General features: G+C 45.0%; 1 protein-coding gene across 8 annotated transcripts; it reads right to left on the bottom strand.

Moving 5' to 3' along the window:
- Window positions 1-608: 608 nt before the first annotated feature.
- On the bottom strand, window positions 609-16,349 carry LOC116793995 (terminal nucleotidyltransferase 5C-like). 8 transcript variants are annotated; one of them, XM_032702277.1, is made up of 4 exons: window positions 16,240-16,349; window positions 8,033-8,211; window positions 6,763-6,877; window positions 609-1,890 (listed from the first exon to the last, which is right to left on the bottom strand). In XM_032702277.1, exon 4 carries the CDS (start codon window positions 1,873-1,875, stop codon window positions 697-699), a length of 1,179 nt encoding a protein of 392 aa, XP_032558168.1. In that variant the 5' UTR covers window positions 1,876-1,890; window positions 6,763-6,877; window positions 8,033-8,211; window positions 16,240-16,349; the 3' UTR covers window positions 609-696. The 8 variants fall into 8 exon arrangements, with proteins under 8 accessions (XP_032558168.1, XP_032558172.1, XP_032558165.1 ...); XM_032702281.1 differs by having other exon boundaries at window positions 6,759-6,877; window positions 8,090-8,211; XM_032702274.1 differs by having other exon boundaries at window positions 8,090-8,211.
- Between the last annotated feature and the right edge of the window lie 4,593 nt (window positions 16,350-20,942).

Here is a 20,942-nt window from a genome sequence, read left to right as displayed (position 1 = left end):
GGAGGCAGATCCTGGGGTCTGATGCTGCATGACTTGAGCAGCCAAATCTGTCACTCGCATCAGTGGAAGTTTTGGACACATGAGGTCCTAAGGCTGCTCTTGGTGGGGGTGTTTCCTGCTCCCCAGTACTAACCAGCACTCTGGGGAGGAGAGGGACCTCTCTGATTGCACCTGAGGGACGATCAGACTGTGAAGCAGAGCCCACACCACCAAGAGACGACCCATCAATGTGTATTTTCAAAGGTGCTGCAAATAAATGTTGCTGGAACCACATGGACATAACGGAGAGATGATGTAACACTTCTAACATCAGGCGTTTCTACTGAGAGGTATTTCATTGGCTTCATTTTTCATTTACACTACTTAAATTTTGCTTCGGAATTTTTTTTTTTTTTTTTTAGAACCCAGAACTTAGTGCATTTCATTTTAAAAAATTAGAATAATTTATACCCTTCTCTTTTCATTGCAAAAAAATACAGCCCAAGGTATAAACACTTCACGAATGACGGACGCTTCACTTATTTCACGACGTGCTGAACGGCGATTTAGACATTGATCAACCAAAGAACTTTGGCAACTTGCACAAAAATATGTCTTTAACTCAGAAGTGCTGATAAAACTCGCTTTAATGAGGCCTTTATTAAGAACCGGGAAGAGGGAGGAGTGTAAGTGGGTGCTGCGGAGGTCGGCGTGTTCCTAAACCATCCCGCTCTGGATCTGTATGTGGAATGGGTAGGGCTGGTAGAACACGGGGGGCTGTCCATGAGCAATGTAGTAGTTGCTGAAGTTTCTGTCACTGATATATGGAGCAGGCTGGTAATAGCACGTCACGTTGGCCGCGTTGGGGATGATGTTCTGCTCTCCCAGTACTTTCAAAGCCAGGATTGTGATCATGTTCAGAGTCTGCCGCCGCTCGTGCCCCATGAGGCAGACCGTGCTCTTGTTCACCACCCCACGCAGGGTCATCAGGTAGTCGTACTTGCTCTTCTCCTCCCCGATGAAGTGGTTGCGCAGATAGGACTCGATTTTCCTTTGCTGCTCGGCAACATCTGGAAAGTCAATGAAGAACCTGGAGCACATGTAACGTTCCAGAGATTTAATTTCAGCCTCATCTGCCGGCTTAAAGTCACGGACCAGGAGGTTGCTGTACTTCAGGAGGCCACCTCCTCGGATCTCCTCGGGGTTCCTGGTGGAGATCAGTTTGTACTTCAGGTGGTCCATGGCCTCGTTGAAGTCCCCGTACATGCTCTCGGCGATGACGGTGGGGTGACAGTCCTCTGCCAGTGGGCAGTCTGAGGCTCTGTACACTGCCAGGATGGAGTCCAGGATGATCTGGAAGGAGTCCACGCTGAACTCGAACTGCCGCCGGAGCGAGCTGACAAACTTCAACTCCACGTTCTTGCCACTGTTGTTGGACAGCGAGATGAGACTCCAGCGGTCGTGGTCGGTGGAGACTTTGACCATCTTCTGCACATACACATCTTTCATGGTCTGAGCCGTGATTTTTTGCTTATTAACACATTTTGGCAAGAGGTCCAATAGGCAATTAAGGACTGCTTCCTTAACAATCTGGAACTCCAACTCACTGGGAAGTTCCACCCCAAAAATGATGTCTAGGTCCTTGTAGCTGGTTCCATTCTGCTTGACCAGGATGTGACTGGCTGTGGAGCCGTTCAGGCGGATGTCTCTGACGTGGATCTGCTTCTCAATGAGCTGGTCCTTCACCATATGAATGATATCCTTCGGCTTTACATCCAGGGTTGGAAAGTTTCCTCTCCCATGGATAGGTATGGGCTCAGCTAAAACCTGATCCAGGATTTTAATCTGATCCCAGGTGAGACAACTGAATCTGTGGTCTAAGTCCTCCTCAGTCATTGTGATGTCAGTGAGCTAAACAGGGAGGAAGAAAAATTAGGGACAAATGTTAGAACTTCCTGAAATACCAAAGAGACAGACATTTCACTTGGTTGTACTAAACTTGTCTCTTCCTTCCTTGGCAGTAACTGCAAAGCCAGTTCATTTTCCAGTGACACAATCCCAGTTAATAGTCTGAGTCAACCACTGCACTTGTCGCAGTCTTTTAATTGAATTTTAATGCACCCAGGTTTTAATCCTGCTGAGAAGCCATCACGTTATTGTATAACCCATGACTCAAAGCAAATGCAGCAAACCATCCAGACCCAACTGAAAACTACTCAAAGGTTAATAACAGCAAATACTTGGTGGTTCTAATGAAACTCCAAATAAATTTCACCGTGAAGAGCTAAAATGAGCAAATTTATTCTTTCTGTCCTGTCTAGAAACCTTCCTTTATCTTCAGTGACTTGAATACTTCAAATCACTGAAAGAGCAGGAAGTTTTTGTGAAAAGCAGGAGTGAGGAACACGCTCACTGTTTATCCAGTGAGGGCCTTGGATGAACTTTGGTCTCTATGGATCATCTATACACACACATCCTTTAATATCAATTGTTGTGGTTTAGGAACCTGATCATTGTTAAGCTGTTTCCACTGTGTTCCTGAGGCAAAAAAATTTCCTTCTAAGCCATCAACTTATGTTAATGTATTAACATTAGTTCCTACATTAATGTACCAATGCTGCAAGTTATGATTTGCAGAACCAGCAAGAAAACCCCTTCCAGTCTTGTGGAGAAAGAATTTCTCAAGGAAGTCTGTAAAGAAGCACCTGTAGAATACATAGGGGAAAGCTCTGACTTGTTTAAAATGATATTTGGACTTCATTGCCTCACATCTAGCAATGAGATGTGACACTCAGGTGGTGCCCAGGTGGGATCTGAACCAGCTCAGTGAGGCACCAACCGGGCGGAAAAAGTGTCTTTGGGAATCTGCCAGCACTGAGAACCTACTCCTGAAACACCAGCAATGTCTCTGCAGGCAGATGGCTCAAACAGATTCTTTCAGCCAAACCTCAAGAATACAAATGAAATAAAATTCTACTGAGTAATAATAACACCACTGAAAAGTCTACACTGTTGTTTCTTCATCAGCAGTGATTACATATGTACGTTGTCATGTATTTTCCTTCCCTCGCCTTCGGATTCCACATTCTGGAATATTTTAGTAATTTCAAGTAACTTGTGAACTGACAAATGGCTTGGGAATATGACAGAGCTATATTTCACATACTTCTGCTATAATTTCATCTCCCAGCAAACTGATCAGGAGCATATGGAGTTCCAGGCACCTTTCTGGCCTCGTTACAAAGAACGGAAGCAACCAGATGTTTGAAGTTCAATGAATGTTTTACAAGTTGGCTAAAGCAGGACTTAAGTTGGGAATTTAACTGACGGTGTGAAGGTCTTGGAATCAGTCCCACATAGCTCCTGGCACTGTGTATGTAGTGTATAACTCCACATGCATAATATGCAAACACATGTATGTTTGCACATGTACTCTGGAATATGGACATTACTGCAGGAATTTAGAGAACATGACCTTTTGAACCAAAAAGGAGAGAAATTGCCATCCATAGTGCTGCCAATTTTATGATTTCACCATTAAATATCTGCTATAACTCCACTCTTATTCCTTTAAAACTATTACCATGAAAAACTTGTACCCATCCTTCAGAGCCTTTTCCACATCCCTCAACAACAAGTTAATCCTGGAAAACAGCTGTTACAGAAAGCCACAGTGAATTTTGGAAACAGGACAACCCAGGGTGGAGCAAGAAGGATGTAAGGAGAGGTTTTTTGTACAAATGTTTTTGCTGCCCTGTTGTCTCTGTGTCATTCATAGAACCATTAAATTGTTAAGGTTGGAAAAGACTTCCAAGATCATGAAATCCAACCTTTTATAATTCAGATTATGGCAGATCTACCAGAAAACTTATAGCTGCCAGAAATGCTGCCTAAGCAGTTTTTTATTATGGGATTTGTCTGATATTGCAAAACTTTGACCTTTCTGAGGTTAATGTTGTGACATAAAAGAAAGGGTGCAGAGAAGGGAGTGTTGAAATTCAATCCCCTCTTTTAGCAGAGGAACCCTCTTCAAACACTTGGAAAGTCAGAAGATGGAAGTATCCCTAAATAAGCTTAGAAATCCCTTCTTTATTGCTACATGGTTTTAGTTATTTCAGATGTTACTGCAACATACTGGCATTTTAAATTGACAGAAAAATTGTCAGTAAATCTCTCTTTTGTGTTGAAGAGACGTACCTCAAAATGTCATTTCTCTAAAGTGATTCCTGGAGAATCTGGGGAGGCTTTGGGAGTTCAGAGTTTCAACATTAATGTTTTACGATAAATACTAAGAATTCTGTGCTGAAACAACACCTTCAATTTGACAAGTGAGGAAAACTTCCTGGGAAAAACAGGAATTAAGTTTTCAAGTATGTAATTAATTTGCAGCTAAACATTAATAAACTTGATTGTAATAATTATTATTTACTAATTTGCTTCCAGCTTGCAACTCTGCACTTTCCTAGAAGGGTTTTCTCTTGTTCTTTTCCTCAACCTTGTCTGGCAACAAGAACAATTTCCAGGTAATTTTATACTCATTAGGAACCTGATTTCTCAAAGCAGTGGCAAATTTACTTACTGAGGTGCTCAGGCCAACGTCAGGAGTTATTATTAATGTAAGTAACCTCAGTTACAATAAATCAGTAGCAATAGTGAGACTAAAATGAGTTAAAGTATTGTGTGAAACAAGAAGGGAAGGAAACTCACTGCATGTCACCACAGCAGTTGGATGAAGCCAAACACAAGCAAATGCTGGGTTGGTTAGTGGGAAAAGAGGCTGGAAAATCACTTTATTCTTTGGAAACTGGTGATGGTTGGAATGGAGGATGATCCATTTACAAGGGCAGATAGCAATAGGATGAGGGGGGTGGTTTTAAACTAAAGGAGGGTTGATTTAGATTAGATTAGGGAGAAATTCTTCCCTGTGAGGGTGGGGAGGCCCTGGCACAGGTTGCCCAGAGAAGCTGTGGCTGCCCCATCCCTGCAAGTGTCCAAGGCCGGGTTGGACGGGGTTTGGAGCAACCTGGGATAGCAGAAGTGGAAGCAGATGATCTTTAAGGTCCTTCCAACCCAACCCATCCTGAGATTCCATGATCCCTAGAGGCAGCAACACCTCCCTGCCCCTCTATCAGAACCAGCATTGATCATTTAGGGTCACCCTACATGTGACACAGATTTCAAGAGCTCTCACTCAGCAGCACCCTCAATCCCAGCCTTCCCTGACTCTTCCCTGCTGTTCCCTGCCAAAGAATTCATTTTCTGTAACTTCTTCCATGTGAATACCCAAAAGCATTTCATGTGTTCCACATTCAGTGTTTTCTTGCCTTAAAGTCAGTCCATGGGCAAATGGAGGCTGCACAAACATCAGTGAAACTCAAAAGAGGGTGTTTTTTAGCTCACTTCATCAATATTTGTAATTTATTGGGACTCTCTCTTAGTGATTTTTCTTAGTTTTTTGTTTATGGGATTTAAAATGTTACTATAAACTGTCTGATTTAAGATCTCTACCAGACAAAGCAACGAGGAAAGTAGTTTTCAAGGTGTTTTCTTTTACATACACTGGCCAGAGAAGCACAGAATAAGATGGATCAGACCCAGTCAAGTTTTGTGATATACTATCCTTATTACAAGGTTAGAAAAATATTTCCCTGTTTCAAGTTCCAGCTTGTCCTTGAGTGGTCACCTTGAGCTGATGAAGTGGTCACAATGTGGAAAAATGTTTAGATACTGTGGGACCATTAAACACAGTTTTATTAACTTTTATTATTTATTTTAATATTGAAGTGAGAGGCTCTAGTTTTCTTTGTGGACCCAAACAACTCCGAGTTTGGGATAAAATGACGCTGAAAGGTTTTGTTAACCACATCTTAGCACTGCGCCATGGATCAGCTCCATTAAAAAAAATGAAAGCAGATCTGGCTTTACATCTGAATGAAGAAAATCTGCCACGCTAATGACAGCTTTCATGTTCCCCACGACTTTCAGAGAAACAGATACTTACAGTCTAGAGAACAGTCTCATCAAATTTAGCTCATATTTTTCCCATAAACTGTTTAGATTCTCTTTTTATATACTCCCTAATGTTGCTTCAGTGTGTTTTCAAAGGCTTTGCCATGTGCTGGAGTTCTCAAGCAGAATCCAGCTGAGAGGGTTTTTGTGCAGCTGTGGTAGCTCCATCCTCTTCCCTTTGATCTGCTCCCCTGTTTTCCTGTTTTCCAGCAAAGATCGGGAATGCTTGACTGCTCTAATTCTCTTTACTTTGCACTTGAAATTGGTTGCACGAGGACCTTTTACAGAGTAATGGAATCACTGAGGTTGGAAAAGACCTCAGAGATCATCAAGTCCGACCTGTGACCAATCCCCACCTTGTCAACTCAACCAGAGGTGGTCCTTGGACACCTACAGGGTGCCCCCTCCCTGGGCAGCCTCTTCCAATGCTTGACCACTCCTTCCAGGAAGAAATTCCTCCTGATGTCCAACCTGACCCTCCCCTGGTGCAGTTTGAGGCTGTTTCCTCTAGTCCTGTCTCTTGTTACCCAGGAGCAAAGGCTTAAAAAGAGATGAAGCAAAATGTCTTGCCCTGGTGGCCTTGTTTTCGGGGATGACTCCAGAAACACTCCCAGAAATTCTGCCATTGTCCCCTCAATGCCTGCACTGATTTTCCTGCACTCACATTACATGCATCACTAACGACTCCCATTGATCTCTTGCTAAAGTTTCCCTTAAATTCAAAGCTCCATTTCTCTGTTAAGCCGGGCATTTGGAAGTATTTTACTCACTCACTTAAGGACTGCAGCTGGCATAAGCTCCGGAGGCAGGAATGTCAAACGGGGAAGGAGTTCCAGTCGTAATTTAAATGCGTACGAGACAAGTAGAAGCAGTAAAGCATCTGGAGAACCTAAATGGGGAAATATTTAAACGGATTTGACAGTGTTTTTCACCAGTTTTTCCTTCCATTACTGTTAATGCATGTGGGAAGGTGGTGTTTGTTTATCCTGTTATCATGAGATAACGCATGAGTTGCCATCAGTTTTCAGTACAGTTGCCATCGAGTTACCCTGAAATAACAAATAATAACTCAGGGCCAGATGCTCCTCTCTGGTGAGATAAGGCTGCAAGGTGGGCAAAATGCACTTAAAAGCAGTTTGCTTGGGCCGTGCCACAGAATATCACCTTCAGGGGCAGAAAAGGTGAGTAGAAGAAGAGATGTTGCCAAAAGAATAAGCTCTAACTTTTCCCCAACCCATGGAACAGGGACAATGGCTTTAAGGCAAAAAGGACAGATTTAGATTGGATAATGGGAAGGGTTGGATATTGGGAAGAGGGTGGTGAGGCCCTGGCACAGGTTGCCAATCCCTGGGGGTGTCCAAGGCCAGGTTGGAGCAACTTGGTCTAGTGGAAGGAGTCCCTGCCCATGGCATGAGATGGTCTTTAAGGTCCCTTCCAACCCAGACCATCCTGTGATCCTGTGTTTCCATGAGAATCAGCAGAGGCATGTACCAGCCTCCAACGCCCCTTCTCCCAGCTAGGAATGATGTGCAGAGCCCAACCCTGCAGCACAATGCTGGGAAAAGGAACCGAGGAGTCAACACCTGGAATGTTACAGGATATGGGCTCGATGAGCTGGGAGTTCTCAGGAGGGACAAATTGAGGAGTTTAATTCAGGCAAGCATTATGAATACATAATCCATATTATCTCATCCTGCACATTTGGGGGTTTTGGATGACAGATTTTCCCTCATGACTCATGGTACAGTCATTCTGAGCTGGATGGGGATCCCCTCACAGGGCAACATTTTCAAGGGCAGATATTTTATGATTTACATCAATTCCCACAACACACAATGTTCCTTCTTACATGGCCTCCATGTCCAAACAAACCAAGGCCTCTAAGTAACATAGGATGAAGCACAATCTTCTCAATTGCTCTAAAATACTTTAATAACTTAAAAAAAAATAGGTCTCATATGCAATATTTGTTCTATTTGGGGCGTGGCCATTGCTGAGAAGTTACTGATTTAGGTAAAGGTTATTTGTACCACCAGATACATACCGTGGACTGACTCCTGGGTAATATTTCCAGAAAGAATGCAAAATCCCACGGACTTACTGTGGCAGGAGGACTGGAAGTGTGTATTCCAGCGGAGTTAATAGGATGAGTCACTGGATCATTTGGTAAAAATATGAATTGTCATCTTGTCACTGACAGAAACACGAAGCTCCCCGGGAAAGCTGCAGGAAATAAAACCCAACAAACAATAACATTCATTTTGAGATCAATGTTAACTACCAGTCACCTGCTGTACATAATAAATGATGCATTACAGCCTGGAAGTCCTGCAGGAATAACAACAGCCTTTCAAGTTGGGAATGATAAGGTAAAAGCAGTGGAAAGGCACCAAAGTGCTTATAAAGACTCTGGGTTTCAGGTCCTGCTTAATCCTCTGCAAGGATATTAACAGACTTGTCATTTTCTCTATGGGATTTTGAGTGAGAATTCAATATTATTAATAGACATGCAAATTAGCAGGGATGTAGTGGAATCATTTAAAAAATAGAATGAATAACAACCCTGCAAAATGAAATACTATGAGTTGTGTAGTGGCTTTATATTGCTTCTATAAGAGCAGATGACAGGAAGATCTTGTTTCAGAGGTTCTTTGTTCATTTACAGTAAGCCCAGGATCCCTGTTGCTGGAATTTCCACATTCCAGTGGCCTGTTGACTGGCTATGCTGGAATTAAATATATTTCTAAATATTCCTGTGCTATCATAAAGGTACTTCTTTATATTTGTTTCTCATTTCAAAGACATGCTGACAGCTAGGCAGCCTCTTTTAGGCTTTCCTTCAAAGATCTCCCATTCCAGAACCCCATCCTGCAAGTCCACAATACCCACACAAGGTTTCTGGACTATCCCAAGCAGGGCCCTGTCCAATCTATGGTTTGATATCCATGTGAATTTACTCCTTGTTGACGAGTTGCGTTCCACAATCTCAGCTTTTATGCTGCAAGCATATATGGTTCTGACTAAAGGTAACTTTGCAAGCAAGATCTGAGTGTAAATATCTGCATAATCTGCAGGAAAAGCTGGAGTTATAGCCCAAGGAGGCATACACTGTGTTAATAATTTTATTCAGAATAAGATGGATTTTCCCTCCATGCTACAGCAGGCAGATTTTTATCCCTGAAAATGCCATTTTGCTGCTGCCAGAAGCACAGCACTTGCTCTGCTCACCCTGTGGGGACCTGGCTGCTGTGCTAGAGCCTGTCTGCAGCTTTCATTTGCTTTCCAACTCCTCATGGGCTATTAATTGGATGAATGTGTGTTCCCTGAACTTGCTCCCCAAATCCATGCAGTGATGGCTCATATTTGCAGCTGAGAATAAAGGGTTAAGTCTGGCAAGGTCTGAGCTTTGGTCAGCCTGAGAGTGAGAGCCCAGTTGGGCCTTCAATGCCAAAGAAAAGAGGTTCTGGGCTGCTTAGATAAAAGTCTCAGCATGTGGAGTCTGGAAAAGTCAGACAAATCAGTCACTTTACAACAAAACACAAAATACAAAATTCTTTTTTAACGATGAAATATTGTTATTTCTTTCTGTGCAAGGGGGGAAGGTTTAATGGATAGATGATATCCATTAATGGATATATCACCATGATGGAACAGATTAACTCTAGAGCAGAATTAATGGCTTCCTCTGGTGATATTTAGGGGGAGAAAAGAGAGACCTTTATGGCTTTTTTTTTGTAGAAGAAGAGCCATTATTATATAATATGTTCATAGAAGCAGCAGCTGAGATTGATGGACTGTTTTGGCTGCTGGGACTTTTTTCCCAACTGCTGCCTTTTATTGGCTCCGTCATCACGGGGAAAAGCGCATCATTCCCTTATTCTACACTCGTGGTTCCCAGGCTTTTTCCAACTGAAGGAAAAACAAAAATAAAAATTACTCTGTCAACAATTGTGTTTCAAAGATAGTATTTTCCTGTGCCTGAATTTGAGATGTGAATTGTGACATGTGACAACAAACTCATTTCCAAGCTTTTTTCCCCTCGTGCCTAACGAGCAGAGGACTCTCCTGAGATCCAGCAGGGGCTGGGAGATGACATGTGGCTCTGAGGATTTCCCTCCCTGCCACGAGCACTGCTTGGGAGCACATTCCCAGCTGGTCACTGCCTTTGGGTGTCCCCACTCCCAACCACCACCATAAGGAATATGAACCCTCAAACCCCTCAAGTGCCCACACCTCGGTGAGCACGGAGGTTGCTCCAACACCTTATCAGCTGACCCAGAGCATTCCAAGGTGATTCCCCCCAAACTGGCAGGAATGAGAGCCAAGGATCCAAGAGATCCTTGCCTCCCTCCCTCTCTGCCTGCTTCCCCAAGCAGCACATGATTGCTCTGCTCAGCTCCTCAGACTAATCCCAACATCTGTTTACTCACTCGAGATCCCAGTGACTCAATCCAAAGCTCACTTATCAAAAACTCTCATTATTATGACTAAACTGCAGCAAAAGCAGGCAAGGTAAAGAATGGAACAATCCTCCTTTCCCATCTATTAACCACCTTCATAATCATCTCTCCTCTTCAGATGTCAGAGGAAGAGGGATAAGCGATGCCACATGCCATCACAGCCCCGATTCTGGGCTCAGTCAGGGGATAAAGGGCATTACAAAGTCAAGGCTCTCCTCAGAAACTCTCCAGAGCCTTCCTCCCCTCATCTACACCAAAGGACAGCCATCTAATGTCCCCAGGAACACGCCTTGTGGGACAGCCTCGGTCACTGAACCACGAGAGGACACCTCCAGGATCGCATTTACGTGTGTTTTGAGAGGGTTCCAACACAACACACACGGCAAATTGCATGGATTCCTCTTTTTTCACTGATCATACCCAAAAAAGCTTTGCTGGAAGCTGCATTCAGCTCCTTCAATCAATGCAATGCCTTTTTTCCCCCCTCTCTGAATCAGTGCTGAGCCATTGGAGTATCGAGGGTGGGTTCTGATTGTTCATACAGTAATAGGATGGATTTGGAAAGTTTTCCATGGGAGGAGCCAGAAAACTGAGACAAATGGAACTGGTGTTCCATGAAGGCCTCTCTGCATCACCCCTGCTCTGCTCTGCATATCTTAGAAAAGTGTTTGCTATTAGACAATTACGCTGTTCCACTCCAGAAGTATTTTCATTTTATGGCACAAGCCATGAGCTCTGGGCACAGACTCCAGGTTGATTTATTAAGCATTTTGAGATCCCTTCAAATAAAGGCTCTTCCCCACTGCTACAGCAAGTGGGGAGTTTAAATTGAGTTGGAAAAAACTTCTGGAGCAGGCTGGGCTGGCACTGCCACAGGAATGTGTCTCCAAGTTTACTCAAAGATTACTATGTCTTCCACTGTTTATTGATATTACTACTTGTGTTTATAATGTTAATACAGAATTCGTATTTTTATGAATTAATTTCCATACTTATATTAGAAAGTTATTCTCTGACTACACAATGCAGCAGTGGGGTTTCATTTTATAGCTGTTTTCCTAATTTTATGAGTTACACTGTGAAAGTGGGGAAAAATAAATGAATTATTCATTATCTTCAAAGTACCCGCTGTACAAGAGTTTACTCCTAATTCTGCCTCAGTAAGAGCCAGGATTCCCCTAGAAAATAGTTTTTTTTGATAACTGACATGTTTTCTAGAGTTTGCAGATTAAAAAAATCTGCATAACTAGTCAAACAAGATCAGCAGAAACGATTGTGGCTGCAGCACCAGCACTGCTACTCTTTGGTGGGGAAGGCAGCACAAAATGTCTCTGTTGACATTATTAGTAAAACACAGAGAGGAGATAAAGCAATGATTAAACCAAAGGAAGAGGCTGGGGCCCTGCAGCAAAAGCTGTGTATTCGTGACTTTTCCATCACTATCAATAATTCATAATGACCATCATGCGCATGACGGCACCAAGTTTGGGAGAAGGACTGAGTCAAGCTCTCCCCAAATGTGCAAAAACATCCAACGTGACACCGGCTGTCAAGGCGACAGGACCTGCTCGCTAAGCAAAGACCCAGCAGGAAGGGTAATGGAGAAGAAAATCAGCTGATGTTGACATAAATCAACATCTGCTGTACCCATTTGTGGTGGTTCACGGAGGAAAACCCTCCTTTTGGTAATAAGTGCTGAAAGAAACAGTTTTTAGGGCCACAAAATATCCTGGCTAGAAAAGAACTGAAAGGATGGTTTATCTGTGAGCAATTCTGCAATACGAAGAAACCATGTTCAGTATTATGCTCAAATTTTGCAGCTCTCTGTGTTCTCCCTTTCTGGACCACACTAATTTTGGGAAACAGGTATGTTGTTGATTCCCCATGGCATCTCAGATTCTGTGCTGATGCTTTGAATAATTATTTTTGCACGAATATCGTGGTGGCAAAAGGGAAAAGCCAGATTGTAACTTTCAAAATACTTCTTTTAAAAAAATATTTGAAACCCAAGGGCATAAATTCACAGAATCATGGAATGGTGTGAGTTGGAAAGGACCTTAAAGCCCATCAAGTCCTACCCCCTGCCATGGGCAGGGACACCTTCCACTAGCCCAGGTTGCTCCAAGCCCTGTCCCACCTGGCCTTGGACACTTCCAGGCATGGGGCAGCCACAGCTTCTCTGGGCAACCTGTGCCGGTGCCAGGAATTGCTTTGGCATAAATGAGAGCAGAACTGGCCTGGTCTGTTCATGGCTGAGCTTCTGACTTCTGTAAGATAAACCTGAGCTCATTTCCACTCCACGTGGACCATCCCTCATTCTGCATTACCTATAGTTTGGTGGTGAAATTTGATTTGGAATTTGCCTCCAAATCTTGTAGCTGTTCATTGACCTTCACCCATTAAAAACAACGGGTTAAACAGAGACATGTAAGATATATATGACATGCAAGACATATCTATGTCTTATATCCATAAGACAAGGTCTACCCCCATATGCAGATGACCATCAGGCTACTGGGAACTCAACACTGTCAATAACCTCAGGGTGACCCACCAAGGGTTCCCCAAAGAGGCAAAGCAGAGCACTCCTCGCCATGGCTGAGCACTGATGGCTCAGCCCAAGCCCATCCTGGAGTCTGATCATCAGAGCCCAGAACCAGGAAGGCCACGAAACTGCTCCGGATTAGGAGTGTTTTGAAAACACAGGTAGAATTTCATTCCTTCGAGCAGCATTAATTAATGAATGAATTTCCACTGCCAGCCTAAATGCTGCTTAATTGACTCTCCAAAATAACTCAGTCTCAATGTGTCTTTCAAGGAACTTGGTCTACTTATGTCTCCCTGATTTATAGTGGGTTCATAAATTACCAGACTCCACAGTGTCAGCAGCTACTCCCGAACCTGAGCTGCTGATACACCCAGGGGCAGGAATTTAGGGTCAGGCCTTTGCTCACAAGGGTCAACGGCAGACATCTCTCTTTGTGGCAGCTGAATCATTACGGAGCACACAGGAGCTGTATTTCTAACGCCTAATGAGGCAATAAAACTAAATTTACTGTAAAGTTATGCCCAGGATGCACAGCTGGGCAGGGATGGTGTGCAGGCAACACTACCCAGGGGTCAAAGGTCTGCAGCACTGCAAATTAAAGGAGTTATTAGTGTTCTCTTTGAACTGAGCTATGGGAATGCAAGAGGGATAAGGCATAAGGAATAGAAGGCATAATGCAGGCAACTACTCCTGCTTCACACATCAAGCCCTTATTCCTGACTCCTGGATGCTGCAGGCACGGCACACGGAGGATGAGAGGACACAAGGGATTGTTTTTGTATTTCTGAATGGGACAGGCACATCTGACTCTAGTTTAGGGAGAACTCAAGAGTATGAAGCGTGGGAGAGTCCGTCACTTTCATTTATTATTCATTGCTCGGCCTTTAGCGGAGAATTGAACACATCCCCATTCATACCCACCTTGCTGCTTTTTATGGGAGCCACGGACAGACTGTGCCTGTTAACGCAGCACATGGAACACAACGTGTGTGAGCCTGCAGAGCCAGCCCTCCTCTTTGAGAGGGAACAATAAATATCATTAAAAATTTGCAGTGGCTTAACAGACGTTTCAGAGATGCCTGCGGGAGAAGGCAGGGAGCACAGGAGAGTGATTCCTGTGTGGGAAGACACAGAATTCCAGCCCTGAGTTGCACTGCACACAGGCACTTCCTAATAGTTTAGGGCAGAGAATCCCAGCTCGCTGTCGCTGTCGCTGTCGCTGTCACCTCCAGGCTGTGACCTCCTCAAAAACACAGATGGTCCTTGCTGAACACCTACAAAAGGCCTAAGCTACCTAAGCTGTCATCTTCTACACGGGGTGACAGAGCTATCTAAGCTGTCATCTTCTACATGGGGTGACAGAGCTTCCACCAGCGAATAGGGAATACCACACTCCTACTACTCCTACTATGGATGTGGTGAGGCAGGGCTTGCCCAGATCCAGGGAGTTTTTGGGATTCGTGCAAAGGAACACCCTAGCGAGACAGAACTCACGTGCAGCGAGACACAGACACACACACACACGCCCCGCGGCACCGCCGGTTCGCCACACCGCCCTTTTTGTTAAGTTTACCCCCGAAGTTTGTGAGGAAAACGCCTTACGGGGAGAGGAGAAAGGCCCGAGCCGAGCGCTCCGGGGCTCGCCAAGTTTTCTAACCGAGACCAACCGCTCCCGCAACGGCCCCGCCCGCCCCGGCCCCGCAGCTCCGGGGGCACCGCGGGCACCGCGACCCCGCCCGGGGGGGACCCGCGGGGACGGGGCGGGGACGGGGGGGGAACACTCACCGTGCTGAGCCCCGCGTGCTGCCCGCGCTGCCCCCGCCGAGCCGGGGCCGCCGCTGTCCGGGGCCGCCGCTGCCGGGGCCGCCGAGCCGGGGCCGCCGCTGTCCGCGGCCGCGCTGGTGCTGAAGCGGCCGCCCCGCCCCGCCCTCCGCCCGCCCCCGCGGAGCGCAACGCGGCCGCCATGGCAACGGGAGCGGGGGGGCCGCGCCCGCCGCCGCCGCCGCCTCACGGGGCCCCGCCACAGAGACCCCCGAGCCCGCAGCCCCTGCGCGGCCCTCAGAGCAGGGTCCGAGCCACACACCTGCCCCGGGGCCGTTGTTCGTCACACCGCGGCGGCCACCGGCGCTTCCACACCGGGAGGTGACGGCCACCGGCCGCCGCCCCTCACCTGCAGCCCCCCCGGCCGCCGCCCCTGCCAGATACGCCCGGTGGAGGGCACAGAACCGTAGAATCGTGGAATCGTGGGGTCATATCGTCGTGGAATAATAACACCATGGGGTCACGGGATCGCGGGATCAAGGAATCATAAAATCATGGAATCACAGAATCATAAAATCAGGGCAACAAGGAGTATAAAATCAAGGGAATTGTTTCGGTTGGAAAAGCTCTCATCGAGTCCAACTGTTCCCCCAGCACTGCCCAACTGTTCCCCCAGCACTGCCGAGCCCACCACTAACCCATGTCCCCAACTGCCACATCCACACAGCTGTAAAGTTCCCCCAGGGACGGGGACTGAGTTCAGGGAGCATTTGGACAACGCTCTCAGACACATTGGGTGGGATTGTTGGGGTGTCCCGTGTAGGGCTAGGAGTGGGACTGGATGATCCTCGTGGGTCCATTCCATCTCAGAATATTCTATGATTCCACCACTGTCTTAGGCAGTCTGTTCCAATGCTTTAACAAACCTTTCCACGAAAAATATTGCTCCTAATATCCAGCCTGAACCTTCCCCCGTGCAACTTCAGGTCCTGTCAGCCCAGGCAAAGAGGGTCCCTTTCAGTTGGTGGCAAATGGTTTCATCCTCTGGTGATCCAGTTCTCAGATCCCAAGAAGAGTCAGAATTAAACTTGTGTGGTTTTGAGATTCTTCCTGCACAAACAGTCTCTTGTTTTTGCCTCACTATTTCATGGAATCCTGGAATGATTTGGGTTGGAAGGGACCTTAAAGCCCAGCTCATTCCATCCCCTTGCATGGGCAGAGACACCTTCTACTATCCCAGGCTGCTCCAAGCCCCCTCCAACCTGGCCTTGGACACTTCCAGAGATGGAGCAGCCACAGCTTTTCTGGGCAAGACACAGGCACAGGATGTAATTGCCAAAGGAATCTAAACAAGGAAATCTACATTTCAGGGATGCCTTAAGGATTGTAAGGATTAAGACTGAGGATTAAGATGATTAAACTGATAACAGTGACATGAGCACCTGCAGTTTGGTCACTCAACCCCCCCAAATTCTGCCTCACCTGCAGCACAGCCCTTCTCACAGTGAAAGACACTTGGCTGCTCTGTCACTTCAGCTTTGGGCCCAGGATCTCCTCTACTGTGGTGTCCTGTTGGAAACATTCCCTGTGCTCCTTCATGTGCAATATGTGATGTCACAGACTCAGTTCTGGTTCTAAGCATCTGCCTTACAAAACTAGACTGGGTATCTAAAAATGACTATCTTTGATCAATTACTTCACTGGATGGATGGAATAAAACCCTGCCCAGCGTGAGGTTATGTCAGTTGTGCCATTTTTGGTCATTTCCATTCCACTATAACACTAAATACTTTACATTTGCTGCTGTGGGGTTTCTAAGTTTGCTTAGACATAGACCTAAAATGAGAGATAATTTACTGTTCTGAGAAAACATGCCACATGGGTAAGGCATGATTACTTCTGAAAAAAGTGCAGATTTAGTACTATAGTGACTCATAACAATGAGCAAAAAAAGGTTATGAAAGTATTTTAAACTGCATTTTGTCATAGGGAAATATATAATAACCTTAAATAGCCATGTCTGTACTTGACCTTCCAGCACCCAGGTACTTCTAGGCTGGCTCTGGGGTATTACACCAGAAAAGGATATTAACCTTTTATCTTAAAAGAATCCACGGCAAGGAAATATGACCCTTGCTGAACATAAAAATCCCCAAACCAGTTGTTATTCTTTAGGGCCCTTAAAAATATCTTCAGTGTCTCTTTGCTCTTGGGAACAGTTTTATGATGGAGCAATTGCAGCGATTACAAAGCACTTCACGATTAAAGAATCCCACTTGTGAGACGACTTCATTTTATGTCACAAACACCGAGTTAGTTTCTATTACTTGATATTCCTAGCTGTGAAAAGTATTTCTATTTAAATTACTTTATATTGTTACATTAGCTGATTGTTTCTTTTGTTTGTTATTTCTGTGTTTATTATTATATTAATTTATCTTCCTAGGTCACAAATCAAGAAAAAGAGTTGATGAGACTTTTGAAATCCTCATAAACTCCAACACAAACGAATTCTCAGTTCCGATAAGTGTATTTTCCAGTTTCCTGATCCTGGGCCACCACAGCCAAGACAGAGGGAGCCTAGAATTTCTGGGAGAATTGGACACACAGAACTGCTGGAGACTGGGACAGGACGGGAGCTGCACGCTCAGCCTGTGCCAGGATGAAGCCCATGGCTTGCCCAACCATTATACATAGCTATTGAATGATTAATTGGGCAAATTAATTAGTTAATGGTCCTCCTGCACTTGGAAAACAGTGAATTACTTCAGAAAAGCTACATATTTTCCTTTTTTTTCCACTCTTTAGGAAGCTGCAGCTCCACAGCATGGCTGGGTGATGGAATAAGTGTTTAGTATACAGAGAAAAGCTCATGTTTGATGGGTGATAAACCTAATTTAATGTCAGGCAGGGAGAGCTGGATTTTCTTGGAATTATGCCTTCACTTCTTTGTGCATTTTCAGGGAGGCAGATGCAAATCTGTGCCATCATGACGTCACCAGGCTGCTGGGACTGGCCATGGGCAGGTCAGGGACACCAGCACAGGGCTGGCAGCACCATATTCTCCAAGTGGAAAAGTGGGAGAAGGAGAAGGACATCTGTCTGATGACATCCCAGGGCCGCTGAGGTTGCTGGGACTTCTGCTCCTGAGTTCAGTAAAGTTGGGATTTCACCCAGCTCACTTTGTTTGGTTTGGAAATGAGGATTTTAAAGGCAACCTCTAAGGCCAGGTCTCCTCTGCCGATGCACAAGATACGCTCCCCAAAACTGGACTGTTGCTGCCTCCTCCTGCCTTGGCCCTAATTCCAGAAAGCACTTAATATATCCATAAATACATTTCCAGCCAGCCAAGCTCTTGAGCAAACACCTAGTTTAAAGATTTGCTTATCTCTAATTCATTGGTGAAGAAGTGAGGTATTACTCAAAAGGAGTCAAAAGGCATAATCTGGCTGTATCATTTCTATCATTTATAACGAGAGCTTAGTCATCTTTTGACCAGTGACGCACAGCACTGATTTCTTGCTGAACAAAATTGTAGAAGCACAGCCAATTTTTCACAGAGCTTGGAACTGTGCCCTTTGTCAGGTTTTATGAATGCAGAGCTCAAGGTCCATAGTATGCCGTGGATAACCCCATGCAAGGTCATGTTTTGCTGGAATAGCAGCACCTAAATCCTCCAGGGCAACAACAGGATCCAGCCCTGCTTGGAGATTTTATCAAATTTCACAGGGATTTGGATGTGCAGAACAAGCTGAAACTGTGAGAGCAATAAAGGCAGTTGTAAAACGCTGAAGATTACTGAGCTTGGACCTGTAAAGGTCAGATCCTGATCTACACTCCCCCAATTCTCACATGTATTTAGATCTCAGATACCCTGGGCGTTCAGCTCTGTGCTCTGCAGTTCAGCAAGGCGGAAGAAAATCAGCTTTACCTTTGGAAAATTCCAGCGCAGGGCTGTGTTTTCCTTCCCAAACTCCAGAATTTTGTGTCATGAATGATTCATATTCTGTCTCAGAGGAAATCACCTCAGAAAACACAATCTCCATGGCCTTAACTTTGAGCATGAGTTTTGAGGCAACATGAGGGTGAGTAAAAGTGCATTTTCCAGGTGAAATGGGCATTCACTTTTGCACACACAAACACAAAGAGAAATATATGGAATTTTCCTTTGCAGCCCACCAGGGTGAAGCCAGATTGCACACATGACTGTCAGAGCACTGTAAGCTCTTCCTCTCATCACCAGGTACCTTGGATTGAGCCCTTGGTCAGGATTCAGAAGGAATTTATATCCATTTTAGTAGCCACAGTGGGAAAGTCAGATGTCACTGAATAAAAGTGCTGAGAACCACTTGCTGTGCAAACTTTTCTTCAAGAAATTCCAAGAACTCCGTTGAGGTCAGGGGGTTTATAGCTTCTGCTGCCATTTATGGAGTTTTACTCTTAAATGTGAAGAGACTTGTTGAGTTTTTGTATTGCCTGAATCTAGAAGTGGAGAATGTTTTGATTCATCCAAAGCAACTGTTTGAAGACAAAGAAATTCAGGGTTTTTTCTGCCGTCGGTGTTTGGAATGAAAATGAATCAAAAGAAATCAAACCCTTCAAATAGTCAGAATTAGCTCTTTTCCCGTACTGGTGTGTATGAAATGATTTCTTGATTTTAACCAGAGAGGAAAAAGTTAAAAAGCACAAAACAAGCAATAAAAATTACCATTAAAACATTTCCTCAGGAAATCTATTTAAATGCTGATGTCATTTTCTACAGTCACCACTTCAATTTAACTGTGTGAAACTAGAAAGGCACGAGGACAGGAAGGTTTGATGATGAGGTGGCAAAGACACTGTGAGACACATCGAAGGGGTAATGACGTGCAAGGGGTGGCAAGAAGACCCTGCTCCCAGATGAGCAGTCTGAGGGAAGAGGTGTCTCCCTGCTCTGGAATTTGAGGTGGATCCTGGGACATGGTTTGGGTTCGAAGGGACCTTTTGAAGATCATCTCATTCCAAGTTCCCTGCCATGAACATTCCGCAAGCTTTGCTCCAGGTGTCCAGGTTTGGAGGAGCTCACTTAAGCATAGAATTTAAACAGAGCTTTAGCAGTCCAACAGGTGAGAGGCTGCAGAAAATCCACTTGGTATCGTGACTTTGTAATGGAGTGAAGAAGAGGTCTCTAATTCAAGCCACAGATTGGTGAAGGTCAGTTTATTGGAAAGCTGAGGAAAAGATAAGGCCTCATAAATCTGGTTATACTTCCAAAAATATACCCCTGGAACATCAGATGCTGCTGGGAACACACATAGTACAGCACAGTGCTCAGCAAAGCATGTTAACCTAATTTCAGCCTTACATGAAAGAAGAAAACCCTGAGTCATATTTTATGAAAATTGTTATGGTGAATCAGCAAATTACTTCTGTTAATCTCCTCCAACGTCAGCACGCTGAAGTCTGGAGCAACTTGAACTAATCCCAGGGCACTTGTAAATAGAATGTATTCAGGCCAGCTGAAGCTGGGCTAAATGGGAACAAGCAGTAATTTGTCATCAATGGACAGCTGGGAAGCTCAGAAAAATTCTATTTCCTGCCTGTCTGGTCAGAAGGAAAGACAAGTTCTGTGCGTGCCCTTCACCTCTGACTCCTGTATCAGATCCCAAATAAAAATGTTTACACTTCAGAAATATGTGGCTGCTTTAAGAAGATCTGTTGGTGGGTTTATATATGTGCCTGTTTACACATATCCCTGTGGTGGTAGGAAGAAAATAAAAGTGCACAGAAATCTATAACCTGATCTGGTTTGTTTAGCTCCTGATCCAATCTTCTCCCCTAGTAAAGCCCCAGTAATTTGATTGTGTGTGTAGGGCACTCGGGAGCACCTGAGGGATGAGAATGAAATACTGTAGATGAGCAGAGAAGCTGCTGAAATGCCTTCCTGCATCAGCGCTCCAACTACATCAGGAACATTCTGCAGCACACCCTTAGACCCAGGTGATGAAATTGGGGAAGTGTTCCATATTTTTTTTGTCAGGCACTGGAAGGGGCTGCCCAGGGAGGAGGTGGAGTCCCCATCCCTGGAGGTGTCCAAGGAATGACTGGACATGGCACTCAGTGCTCTGGGCTGGGTGACAAGGCGGGGACTGGGCACAGGTTGGGCTCCATGGGCTGGGAGGGCTTTTCCACAACAATGATTCCAT

This window comes from Chiroxiphia lanceolata, chromosome 14 (assembly GCF_009829145.1).
Source record: "Chiroxiphia lanceolata isolate bChiLan1 chromosome 14, bChiLan1.pri, whole genome shotgun sequence".
Lineage (NCBI taxonomy): Eukaryota > Metazoa > Chordata > Aves > Passeriformes > Pipridae > Chiroxiphia > Chiroxiphia lanceolata.
This window is presented reverse-complemented; position numbering and strand designations above follow the sequence as displayed.